This window comes from Eurypyga helias, unplaced genomic scaffold, assembly GCF_000690775.1.
Source record: "Eurypyga helias isolate BGI_N326 unplaced genomic scaffold, ASM69077v1 scaffold41556, whole genome shotgun sequence".
In the NCBI taxonomy this organism is placed as follows: Eukaryota; Metazoa; Chordata; class Aves; order Eurypygiformes; family Eurypygidae; genus Eurypyga; species Eurypyga helias.
Genome location: NW_010255452.1, coordinates 8189 through 21464, shown reverse-complemented (window position 1 = coordinate 21464; position 13276 = coordinate 8189). Strand labels below are relative to the sequence as shown.

The following is a 13276-nucleotide window of genomic DNA, read 5'->3' as shown; positions in this document are numbered from 1 at the left end:
CTTGAGAACAATTAACACTGGGAGAGGTTAACTGCAGAACTGGTGGAATCCACCTCACAGAAATTATTCAGGACTGGGCTTGACAGGACCCTGCATAACACAATCTCTGGCCCTGTCTTTAATAAGAGCCTGGACTGGGTGATATTCATAAGTTCCTTCCAACTTAAGATTTTTCTGTGACCCTGTATAGTTAAGTCACATAACACAGAACCATGCTGAGAAGCCTAGACACTGCTCCAAGCCCGCTGTAACATACACATGGGCTGTAAAATCTCTCAACAGATATTACCGCAAGTAGGAATTAAAAATATGTTATTAAAAGGAGAAGTTAATCAGCTTTTTACAGCTTCCAGCTCCAGAGCTGGCTCATTTGGTGTTGCTTCAAACAGTTACCTCTGATTTTGAAGACACACTTCTGTTCTTTGCTTGTCATTCACCATAGTAAAGAAAAGAAAACCCATTCTTTATACAGACCACAGAGAAACTAATCTGTGGGTCACAGATGACATGAAAGCAGAAACTTGGCACTCTTAGGTTAACACTTACATTCTCTAACCCCAGTAGGACCAAGAGCGGGATTGTTGTCATTCCTCCTTGGATCCACTCTTCTAGAGAAACAGTGCCATCATGATCATAGTCAATTTCTTCCATCATTTCGTGAAGGATCTACACAGTTTAATGAAAAATCTCATAAATTCCATATTCTAATATAGCAAGAAGATGTGCAGATCTCCATTGCCCTCATCCGTATGCAAAAACGAAGCAAAATATTATTTTTATAGCAACTGTACGAAAAGAAGCACTGACAGTTCAGAAAATGAAGTGTCATATTCCTATTTACATTTTATTATCACCTAAAGTTCCCAAACCAAGTTGTGTCCCCCTGTGTACTTACTATGTACAATACAAGTAAGAGGGAGCTAATTTTAAAAAATTTTCAGAGAAAACACCTTTGTGTTATGTTTATTTACTACATGCTCTGAACAAAAGCCTTAAACTGTATCAAAAAAGTTTCACAGATCACATTTATGCAGAAAAAGCCTCATAAAAGTGCTAATTGACAGTGTCATAATGGAGGACAGAATATTATTATTTTTATGTTGTTATATTTCTATCTCACTAATATATGGAATCACATGTTGACATGAAGTATCACAAAATGATCAAATGGCATCTCTCGCAACATTAAAAACTTGTGGTACAATGGATGCTTACTGGACTCAGTTCAGTAACATCCCATTCAAGGTATTCTGCAACATGCATCATTTGAGCAATGATATTTTCCAGCTCCTACAGATGAAGGAAAAAGAATGACAATATTTAATGCACCATTATGTAGACAAATTCTGCTGAAGGCTAGTTACAATTCAAACATACTGCATTCACTGACACTGTTTCATCAATGTTCTTAATGACAAACCCTTTACACCGACAGTTGCCTACTCTTGGGTGAAACTGTTTCACTAGCAAAACATCAGGCATGGATGTCAAAGTATGCAGGGAGGTGAAATGCAGCCCTATAACCTAAAGAGCCTCTGGGTTGAAAAGCAGTAATAGATTCTTCCTTCCTAGTTGTTCATTTGACCATTTGTTTCATGATCTGAAGTCCACACTGCAATATAATAATGTGAAGTCCTTTAAATTCCAATACCTTAACAAACCATTTTTTGACAGCAATTGTATAATTCATAACATTCTAATGGAAATAAGGCAGAAAGTTACGGTATAAACTAATACAGAGACATTTTCTTACCATTACAGTGCTGGAATTTCCCTTGATCACATATCATTAGTGCTCTTCCATATTCATATATACAATTTGGTTTGTAAACATGCTCAATAGCTTATCTAGAACCATTCTGAATTCTCATATGTATTTATTATGCACTAGTTATTAATATTTTGTATTGCCTAAAATTATGATACAATCATTAGTGCTCTTCCATATTCATATATACAATTTGGTTTGTAAACATGCTCAATAGCTTATCTAGAACCATTCTGAATTCTCATATGTATTTATTATGCACTAGTTATCTAATTAATATTTTGTATTGCCTAAAACTATGATACAGTATTTACTCTACACCTCTATGGACTTAGCTTTCCTATTCCCCTATCACTTATGGGAATCACCTCCTCTTCTTTACCAATCCACTCTATGCTCTCTTACTTAAGGGAGATACAAAAGAAGGGGGGGGGGAGGGAAATCAACAACCAAAACCAAAAAAGAAAGCTGTCAAAAAATACTTATTTCTGTTATCTACAAGAAAAAAAAAAAAAGTTACATTTTAAAAAATGCTTGCTGTATCTATGATTTTCCTTAAAACGTTTAGTTGGGTTGCTCCTTAAAACTTCATCTTTAATACTGTTCCTCTGTTTTAAATAACAGCATGGATGTTCTGACATCTGTCCACAAATATCCACTGTGTGACTCTCACACTTTCTCCTTTTAATGAAACCTTCATAAATGGTGTTTTCATAGACAACTCTCAGCAGCATACTAGGATTTTAGGAATCATATTAATGTGTCTCCTACAGTAATATAATTAAAAATAAGAGTATAGGAGTTCAAAATAGTAGTGTAAGCATTTAAAAATTTATACAGTTGTAAGAGTAGCAGCCTAAAAGAAAATAAAACAAGATTTACTTTCAAAATGGATGACTTTTTATCAACTATAGTTTATACTGCTTCTATTAATTCAGGGTAAATGTAAACTCGATCTGGATTAATGTAGTTTTCTATAGGTATGCCATCATGACATACTCTTACAATGCATTAAAATACATAAATAACGTTACCGAACTATCCAGGTATCCATTCCCATCTGTGTCATATAAGCGAAACATAACTAAAAAGAAAACAATAAGAGAAGAAAACTCAGTTAGAAAACATAGTAACAACACTATTTCATTAAAAAACCCAAACCAAACCAAAACAAAAAGAAACCCAAATCAAAAAAAAACCAAAACAAAAACCCATACACCAAAACACAAAAAAACCAAACCTGAGTTTCAAAGAAAGGGCAAACATTCACATTTTCCTTTAACAATGACACTAACTGTAGACCCATCGAACACTTTGCATTGTGTGAGAGGTTCCCTCAGTGACTACCCTGCCACAGGGCCTCCAATGAGACGTATTAGCAGGACAGGGCAATTGTACCTTTTCCACATAATCACTCAAACAGCTCATTTGGTCTGTGAACTTAATTCTGGTTCCTCCTAGAGATGATCTGTATTCATGGCAAGTATCACCAAATGACTCTGTCATGTCGCCAAATATAGGATGATACACAACTGATCATGCAACTGTTGATAAGTCTGCTTAAGTTACAATACTATCTTACATCCTTGGTTGCAGCTATGACTATTCAATAGGGTTTTTGCTTTAGAAATATTTTCTCACCAGCTAAATGAAACAGAGGATTATTACTTGAAGTATCTAATCAGCCAAATCCAACAATGAACATTCCTCACAGACTGCCAGTATGACGCCTCCCAGGACCAGACTTGCTTCATCAATTTGAAAGTGTATTTCCATCAGCTGTTTAAATACTGCATCAGATTGCAGAGCAGAAAGAAGCCTGAAACTTTGGTAGGAATACTGTTAAAAGGCTAGAGCTGAAAACCAGAAACCTATGAATAACTCATTTTTTGTCTCTAATTTCTGGGACAGTTTGTTAGAGCTCTCAAATCTTAACAGCATCTCCTTCAAAAGTGCTCATTTTCTTCCCCCTAGACCTATTTTCTAAGGAGTTAGAAGAAAGTCCATGTACAGGTGGTTCCAGGACACAGTAATGCCTTGACTGCACAACCCGAGCAATCGGCTTACAAACAGTCTTGTCAGATATTTTTTGGAAACGTAACATATGGCCTATTCAACAGTGAAAAATCCTACCACATTAGATCCACAGTAAATGCTGTTACAGTTCAATAAATTCTGCAAGCAAAGCTTATCACAGTTTTCAGGAAGTAATACAAGAGAAGTGAGAGAAAATTCTTAGCAGTTAGAAAGTAAAGTTCAGAAAAATTTGATTATTTTTGACATTCAGCAAAACATATTTAACTCTAATATGGACTGGTTTGCTTCTCTTATACCCCCCATCTTATTCCCAAGTTGATCACCTAACTGTGGGCAAAAAAGGTAAGTACTATATCTCTCTACCAGTTCAGGATTTTTTGCCACTATATGGCACTGATCTTAAGAGCTGTACTAAGAAATTGAAGATATTTATAGTAACACACTGTTTCAAGCTACAAAGGTCCATTATTCATTAGTTATAGGTGAAGAAAAGTTATAAAAATACCTTTCTTTGCCTGTGAATTACATAGCAGAAATGTTTCAGTGTAAAAGAAATAATGTTAAAAGCTACCAGAGATTGGTACTGCCCTTACTAGTATGGCTTCTACCAAAGCTGCTCAGGGCAAAATAGCTGATATTATCTGGCAAAGGTACCATTAAACATTCACAGTTTCCATAGGGATGAATCACTGAATCACTCGGTGATAAAGTTCAAATCATTTGGTTCGCCTTCCTCCTCTGTGATTGTAATGTACTGGTTGAAAGAATATTCCACAGTTATCATGAAACCATCTTCCTGATTTTTACACACTTGAGAGGAATAGTGCTTACAACCTTCTTTTTTTCCTTTATCATGAACAGTAGTTCTAATACATCATTTAAAACCAGAAATTAACATAATTATAACTGTTTCACCTTTACAGCAAACAAAGTCTCTTCGATTACAGATGTATTGATGTGAAAAGGCTCAATCTGTGCTTTTGGCTTGGATCTGAAAAATCTATGTTACTGGTGTGGTATGCAATCCCTTTTCTATTCACACCCTGCTAAATAATTCATGTTCTTGCTAATTTACATGCTGTAGGAGAAAAAAAAACTTAACAAACAAAAAATATAAAAAACCTGAACAAGTTCTGATGCAAACTAGAGAGTCCAAGACAATCTTTTCTATTTCTTTTCCCATCGTCTTACCTGTTGCACTGACTGGACACTCAATTTATATAATTAGATTGCACACCTTTTTAAAATAATTAAAAATATATTAAAATAATATTACCAAGATGAGATCAGTTGCTGCAACGCTACACTTTCACCTGCAACCTCTGGACTTCTAATATTGCATATGACAAAAGGTGACACCCAAGAAATTTCAGATGTTCAAAATCATGTTCTTTTGAGAAGAAATTGGGGAATTAATTCTTAATAGTACATGTACAAACAAGCACCGAATGCAGTTTCTATTTGCACCAGCACATGTACTTTGAAAAGTGTAAAGGCTTGTCACTCTCCACAGAAGCCTGTGTCCAAAAGCTGTGTAATATAGCAAAACCACAGATTATAGCTAGTCACATTACTGCAAATATAAGAGAAGAGTGTGGCTTTCTTGAAGATTTCATTGGTATTGAAGGAACAGAAACAGAATAACCTGGAGAGAGTCTGGATAATGGAAATTGGCACACACACACACACACCCCAGCTCATAATTTTGGAGTTTGTGTTCATAATAGTGGAGAGAAGCTTAAACACTTGGAAGTATATTATGTTTGTAAAGCTATGATACCTGTGGAGGTTGTACGCTTCATCCACACCATTTATGTCTAATACCCTTCATATTGCCTCAGTTTCACAAGACATGTCTGGTGTCTATGGTTATACTGATAAAAACTCATACAATTGAAGAATAGGTTGTGCTGATAAAGCCTCATGTAATTGTGAGCTAAAATAACTTCAGAAAAGTTGAGCTACAGAACACCACTGTGCATTTTTTGGGAAGTACCAGCCTATTTACCTTGTATATCTACAAAGGATGTTTCTCACATTCTCAAGAATCATAGTGTGGACATGAACAAGCAAAGCCTGGTACATGTGAAAACAACATGGAAAGCAGGAAAGTGTTTCTATGGATCAAGTGTACAGGTTGAGGTACTTAATGATATAGATACACCTTGAACTACTTCTAATATGATCTTAAAAAGAGAACTTAAATTCTTCCAATGTATCTCTACTATGAAAGTTTGTGATATTCTTTATATTCAAGCTTATATAGTTTATGAATAATACATATGCTGAGTATGTCAAACAAGTGAGGTTCATAGTCCTTAAGATCTCTAGTAACACACTGTTAATAGGTTAGAGAATCCATTTATCTGCTGGAATACTTGTAAATCTCTGAAAACACATATATCATATAGATCCAAACCTAAACAGTCTTTCCCTTTAGTGTATTTTATCTTAAAAATTCCTCCAGCTTATATCAGATTTTATTTGAAACAATTGCTTCCATGTTTTGTTTGTCATGAACCAAGTTTCCAAATACTCAGCTATGATTCAGAGTGTTTCCATTTTTTGTCCACAGAAAAGAAGTCATGATTTGAGATTAGTATTAATATTAATGTTGGCAACTCCAAAATAAGCTCTTTTTTTTTTTTTTTTTTCCCTTTTCACTCCATTGCTACTAATTTATAAATTTACCTTACAGCTACAGGAGATATAAAATTATTTCAGACAAAGGGTTAAACTACAGCATTCATTTATAAGGATGATTCAACCAAAATCAACAGCGAATTCTACACATTAATGATATAGTATAAGCCAAAATTTAGACACCAAAAACTGACAATACATGGTATATTTCAACTCCGCATGGCAAAGAAGAGATTAAACTTATATAACAACCATGTCTTTAATTATATGTAGTAAATGCAAATGATGTTGAATATAAAAAACATATAATACATTCCTTAGATCAGGTTCTCTTGCTCTTAAATCCTTCATATTCTTTTGCTTGCGCAGCTTCTATTGCAGAAACTTCATGGAAGATCCCCTACACTAAAATAATCATCTGCTTCTCTCTCTCTCTCCCTTTCAATTGTACCAATCCCTGACACAAGGGGAGGCAGCTGATCTCCATTTCAAGCTATGATTTGTGCATAGAGCTTTTCAGAGCTCAAATAAGGCTTGCATAACTTGCTACCATGAAATGGTTATACAGCTGAATTCAATCCTGGTATTTTAGTTTTCCTTGCTTGTGTTCTGAGTGTACATTCACACATACATCCTCATATTCTAATCATATGCTGCCAATCTGGTATTACCAAATTTGGGGATAGCCTCTTTATAAGCTTTGTATCGGTGAACTTACAGTACAAAGTTGTCATTGTAAGCTAACTACAGGTAAAGAAACATCAAGATACTTCAACAACATGTGGTCATGTAACCTTGTAAAGAATTTCCTATTCTGTCAGAAGCAGCCTACTGTTTCCTATCATACTGCATATTTGCTTTCCATACAGTATTGGAGCCTGATCCCACAGTTCATTTATAAGACTGACCAGCTGTGTACATCAATGTATATTTACTCTCAGTAAGGACCGTAAGATTGGATTAATTGTTTAACTATCTGGAAAATTGGCTTCTAAAATTGCATAATAGGGAAACGTGGTTTCCTTTTTTTTCTCTCCAATTTGCATAATAAAGTCTCAGTTATTTCTTCAACAGGTATAGGTGTTGGGCTTTAATGAATAGGCGCCTAATTAAAAAAAGAAAAAAGTGATTCCTTTCTAACAGTGCTGCAGACTTGAATCATTCTTGGTTTTCCTGTATTCACTAATATTATAGAGATCACAGTCTATATTAACAAATAATCTTTGTTTGAATTAGATTGGTTTTATAGATTACTCACCACTTTTATGTATTTCTAAGCAACCTCAGTATATTTGTTTTTCTCAGTTCTGAAAATCATTGAGATGACAGTATAGAAAGGATTATTTTAACTGCAGAATGTATAATTCTTACTCCCCATCTAAGTGTGTACTAGACAGAAAGAATTAAATTAAAATATCCCAAAATTAATATTACTGGCAAGAATAAAAGATATTTCTGCAATAATGGTCGCCCAGAACCATATTTTTATAATTCAGCTACTCAAAACTGAGTCTTAAACTCAGAAAATGTAGAAACAGAATTTTTGATGACTTATTGAAATAAATATATAGAATTAACTTAAAAAAAAGAACATACATTCTAGCTTGTCTTCAGGTCTTCCTCTTTCTAGCAGTGACAAATAGCAAACAATATCTTTCAGCTGGATCATGTCTGGTAAATGTAAGTTGGCAGGAGTAGGAGGTCGGGATGCAGAGCTACCTTTGTTAAGTCTCAGACCTGGAAATGACACATAGCTTTTGTTACTCGTAACATATGATATGAGCAGAAAATGAAAACATAACTCTGGCATACATGCATCTTTGTCTTATGTGAATCTCAGATAACTTCTTAATGTAAATATAAATGTGGAGTTTTAAACAATTCATGCTAATAATTTATCCAGCAAAGGCAGAATTTGAATGATAGTGAGGTTTTAAAATAATATATTGATAAAGAAAACTATTGGGGGAAAAAAATTAATTATGGGAATGGCATAACCCTTTTTTGTGTGTGTGCTTTTGTTGTTGTTGTTTTTCGATTTGTGTTGATATGATGTCATCTGACTACAAAAACATTTGGTGAATATTTTTATTCCGTTACATTACATGTTAATTTAAGTATTAAAATAAACCCTGTCCTATGATTCTATGATTCAATGCTTCAACTGCTTCCTTTTCCTTGTAGAAGCTTCATATAACTTATAGATTAACACCAGCTACAGTAACTTAAGTTTTAGCATCAAAGAAAACTCTGGTAATACCCAAGTGTGTAGTCCTCCCAAAACAAAGACACATGTGTGTCAGAGCAACACATATTTAAAATATGGAAGCCTTAGCCACAGAATACTATGAAAACAAACATAGAAATAATAGTAATAATAAATATTAAATAAGGTTCATAGCAATTGCTCAAACATTGTGACCAAGAGCAGTTCCAGTGTACCATCTGGAATACAAGTTTCATCATTGCCAAATGTTTTCTTTCAAGAGAATATTAATCAGTCCTGATTATTTTACTGGAATCTGCAAGACCAATAAATAGAGGAAAAATGGGGGAAGACAGGACAACACAAAGAAAGCAGTTATAAAACTTTCTTTACAAGTTTGTTACTTTTCTCACTGACTTCAGTCACATTTAAGATGAAAATTTACAAAAGCATTTACTGCTCTTAAATATTATCTTTAACTAACTCAGAATAGATTTATCATTGCACACATAACCTGCATATATAATTTCTCTTATCTACTTGTCTTGGACAAAGCAATTACTGTAGCAAATGAAAAGAGAATTCTGATGCGGCTTTTTCCCCCCTATTTTTGTCCTGAAAAATTTCATAATAATCTGAAGACATTTTTCAAAGGTCTACTGAAGTACACACTAAAAAAAATAATAATCAGTAAATAAGAGCAAATTGACATATAGAAAACGTATCTTTGAATCAAGTTCTTGTTCATGGTTTCAGGCAGATAACAAACACTAAAAGTAAATATTTAAACAAATAAGAAGATTTCATAGGGCAATGTTCTACTAAATGAGCTTGCATGTCAGTTAAGTTCCCCTAAAATTAAGATACTATAAAATGTTAATTAAGATGCTAGCTTTAATTACATAAGTTACACAAACGGTTCACATTCCAGTCTTAAATAATCTTATGTACAGAATAAGAAGTAGTATAAAACATCGGCTAACTCATCTCAAAAATGTAAAGTCCTGTTATCCAAATGAAAACGCATAAAAATTTTAAGGGATCTTCTAGCTTATCACCACCTGCAAGATCCAGGTTAAAGTATTTTTAATGAGAGGTGGGAGAGGGGTGGCTGCAATGTGCTAACTTACAGATGTCTAACAGTGCTGCTGCTTACCTGGCATTTGTTTCCATTTCTCTTCAGACACTTTAACTGAAAATACAATTTTTAAACAGACATGAGTGGACAAAGAGACATTAAATTAAAAATGGACATACCAGAGAGATATATGAACCCTGCTACTTTCCTTTTCTAGCCCTCATGTATCTTTCCATTGTCCAAAAGAATGTCAAACATTTCTGACAAATTTGTTTCCTAGTATGGTCAGGCTTTTCCACTATTTATAACATTTAAAAATTAGTAAATATCCTAAACTGAAGGTTTCTGTAATTTTCATTTGCACATCAAAGTGTACCAATGCACACCTTCCCCCTTTACATGCTAGAAATTATAAAGATGTAACATGTAGTTTAAAGCTCATGGAATTGCATTATAATATGAACAGTATCTTTTCAAGCACAAATAACTTTTGCATAACATGAACTGAATTTTCTCTCCAAGCACGTTTTGGATATAGCAATTTATCACAGTGTCCTTCTTATACACTAAATACATATGGAAGACTATTAATATGGTCTCACGTTATATTATGTTTAATGTCCTTACTAAAAGAAAAAATGAAGATTACTTACAAGTTGGGAAAAGTGAGTAAAGGAATAAAAAATGTTAGGAGGTAGAATTAAAGTAAGAATCTTAGTATACAGTTTAAACAACAACAAAAGCATCCATAATAATGATGAATATTATTACGACTATTATAATTATTATTAAATTTCTACCACACATAAGAAGAAAAACTATTAGAGAAAATACAGTGAACATGAAAAAAACCTGTTTTGGGCTTATACTGGGCAGAATTTTGCTGTAAACCTGACAATGACTTAAAAACATCTGTTACCATTTCTACATATGAAGTGTCAAAACAATAGGTATACAATAGAAATACAACAATAGAATGACAAAAGATGATTTTTAAATACAATAGTACTCAGACAACATATGTAAAAATACAGCATAATAAATAAATCTGCATCACTAAATGGCAGCTGCTATTGGAATTTTCAAACAAAAAGCATAAATTGTAAAAGACTAATTCTTAGTGGCCAATAGAGTAGGTGTTTATTGTTGATGTTACTTGTTGATGAAAACTTCAAAGAAAAAATTGAAAGTAACAGAAGTGGAAATGAAACTGTGCTGCTGAGATTTTATAGACAATGTAATCTATATTCATAGCTGAAAAAAATGCAATGCTGAAAATTTATGACATCCAAAATATACCATGCAGCACACAACAAAGAATACATTGAGACATACCCTTAGAGATTCTGTTGCAAAGCACCTTTAAGACCTGAATCATTGGTCTAAATGACTTACCCAAACCTGCGAGTAAGTATGTATCAGAGTTATTAGTAGCAATGGAGGGGTTTGAGTACTCCACACAACTAATTACACCATAATCTACTCAGCCTACTGCTCTGAACATGGAACCAGTCTAGATAACTAATAACAAAAGCCCAAGAAGTTGGAGATTTACACAACAGATATTTGTGGAAGGAGATAGGTCCATGGCAGTTCTGATTAGAAAGGATAAAAAAAAGGTACCTAAAGAACTCACTTCAAATGAAAAAGAAAAAAAAAATCATACTCTCGATGTGCTAAGCAAGATTTGTTAGCAGAAAATGGTTTTTTGGTTAAGTCTAATAACAGTTAATGAACATTATATATATAAACAGTTATATAACAAAAGATGATAATGTAATAAGATTTTTTTCGTTTGGTCAGTTGGTTGGTGTATTTTTTCCAGAAAATATAAAGGTAAGAAGTGAAAATAACAGCTACTATAAACTTCAAGAAAGAAGAATAACTGAAATCTATCTATTTAACATAGTTGAGAACAGCATGCACTAAAAAGAAAAAAACAGGTCAGACTCCATGGGTGTTATCAGAAACCCTATAAATAGTATTGTACACTAAGGCATCTATGGAAATCTAATGCTTGGTATCTGCAAGAAGAGGTAACATTTCAGCTAGTAGCACTTGTACCAAATTCAAACTTCTGGATGAGTTGCAATTTCAAGAGATCTAATCTTCATATAAAGAATTCAAGTGATTAAGGACCCATCAAACCATTTGGTAACTTGCTCTAAGCGCTTGGTTATCCCAGCCATTTAAAACATGCAATCTATTTCACTAAATTAGCTAGTTACTGTATTTTGATGAGTCCCCAAATTGCTCAAGTGCTAAAACCAAATATTTCAAATTAGGAAGGTAACCTTTAATTTCTTCTGCAAATTTTCTTCGAAAATTTTCTACAACTTTGTAAGCTGACAGTTTTTAACACTATTTTGCATGGAATTATTTTAACATGTTACATCCTCTGAAGTCAAAATCACTTTTAATAAAAAAGTTCAGGTTAGCATGAAAATTTCAAACTTCTTTAAAGACGACCCTTACATTGGGAAAAGAAATACTGTTGACACTTACAGGACATTTAAAATATCAGTAGCTGCTAAGTATGTAGGATTACTAATGGCAGTATCACACCTAGACATTTAAAGGAAGCAGCAGTAACTGGGCACAGAAACTGTAAAGCAAAGGCAGGACCCTCCTGCCTTTGATGCTCTGAAGGTTTCTAAGTGTTTATACAGTAGAGTAGGCAGCAAGATCATGTAACCATAGCAACCCAATTAGCATTAATATGACAAAGACCATCCACTTGGTGTCTCAGCTGGACCATTATTGTGAATTAAAAAAGACAAAACCATTTAATTGATTTCTTTTCACAATATTTCTTGTTCTTGATTGACTTAGTTTCTTCAATTTCAAAAATATCAGAACAACAAATAAATACATATAGTTTAGAATTCCATATATTTGCAGCTATGAGAGTAAAATAGCAGGGGGAGGGAAACTTCAGCTCTTTTATTACTTTGATTTTACTACTTACCTCCAGGAAGGTGCTGCGATTTGTTTTTTATTAATGGGCTGCAGTGTGAGATTTTGTTGCTAAATGATGTAAAAAGATGCTCAGTGAAATCATCCGGTAACTCTGCCTCCAGAAAAGTCTTCATGAACAGCCTGAATCCCTCTAAATCAATTGTCTACAGTGGGGGGAAGAAGAAAGTATTTTGCATTGTTCATTTAGCAAAAACTTGCATGCTAATCCATCAAATAATATTCTGTTAACAAAAATTTTAGACTGACTTTGAAAACACTGATTTCTGAAATATAGCCTGGCCTATTCTTGAGCGTGACTGATTATTGAATTAAGCATTACTCTGAAAACTCACAGTATTGCTACAACAGCCCAGGGCACAGTGTAAAATAACCCAGAGTAAATTCAGAGCACTTGTACCAGGACCCTGAAACCAAATTCCATTGTTTCTAATTTCTTGATTAATATATGGCTTAACAACACATATAAAACTGCAACCAAAGGTACCTAGGGAGCTCACAGGGATATACCTAGCAAGTCTTAGCTTTTCCCATAATTAGGCAGACAATAAGCAGGGGATTTTTGGAT

General features: G+C 33.7%; 1 protein-coding gene across 1 annotated transcript in view; it reads right to left on the bottom strand.

Annotated features, from left to right (window-relative positions):
- The window catches only part of LOC104510923 (diacylglycerol kinase beta-like), a gene marked incomplete at both ends in the record, with an annotated part of 29288 nt that extends 16434 nt beyond the window's left edge, over window positions 1-12854 (bottom strand). The window contains 6 exons of the mRNA XM_010153326.1: window positions 547-666; window positions 1216-1290; window positions 2803-2852; window positions 8045-8185; window positions 9811-9846; window positions 12701-12854. Coding sequence (XP_010151628.1) covers window positions 547-666; window positions 1216-1290; window positions 2803-2852; window positions 8045-8185; window positions 9811-9846; window positions 12701-12854 — 576 coding nt within the window. The remainder of the gene's footprint in view (window positions 1-546; window positions 667-1215; window positions 1291-2802; window positions 2853-8044; window positions 8186-9810; window positions 9847-12700) is intronic.
- Between the last annotated feature and the right edge of the window lie 422 nt (window positions 12855-13276).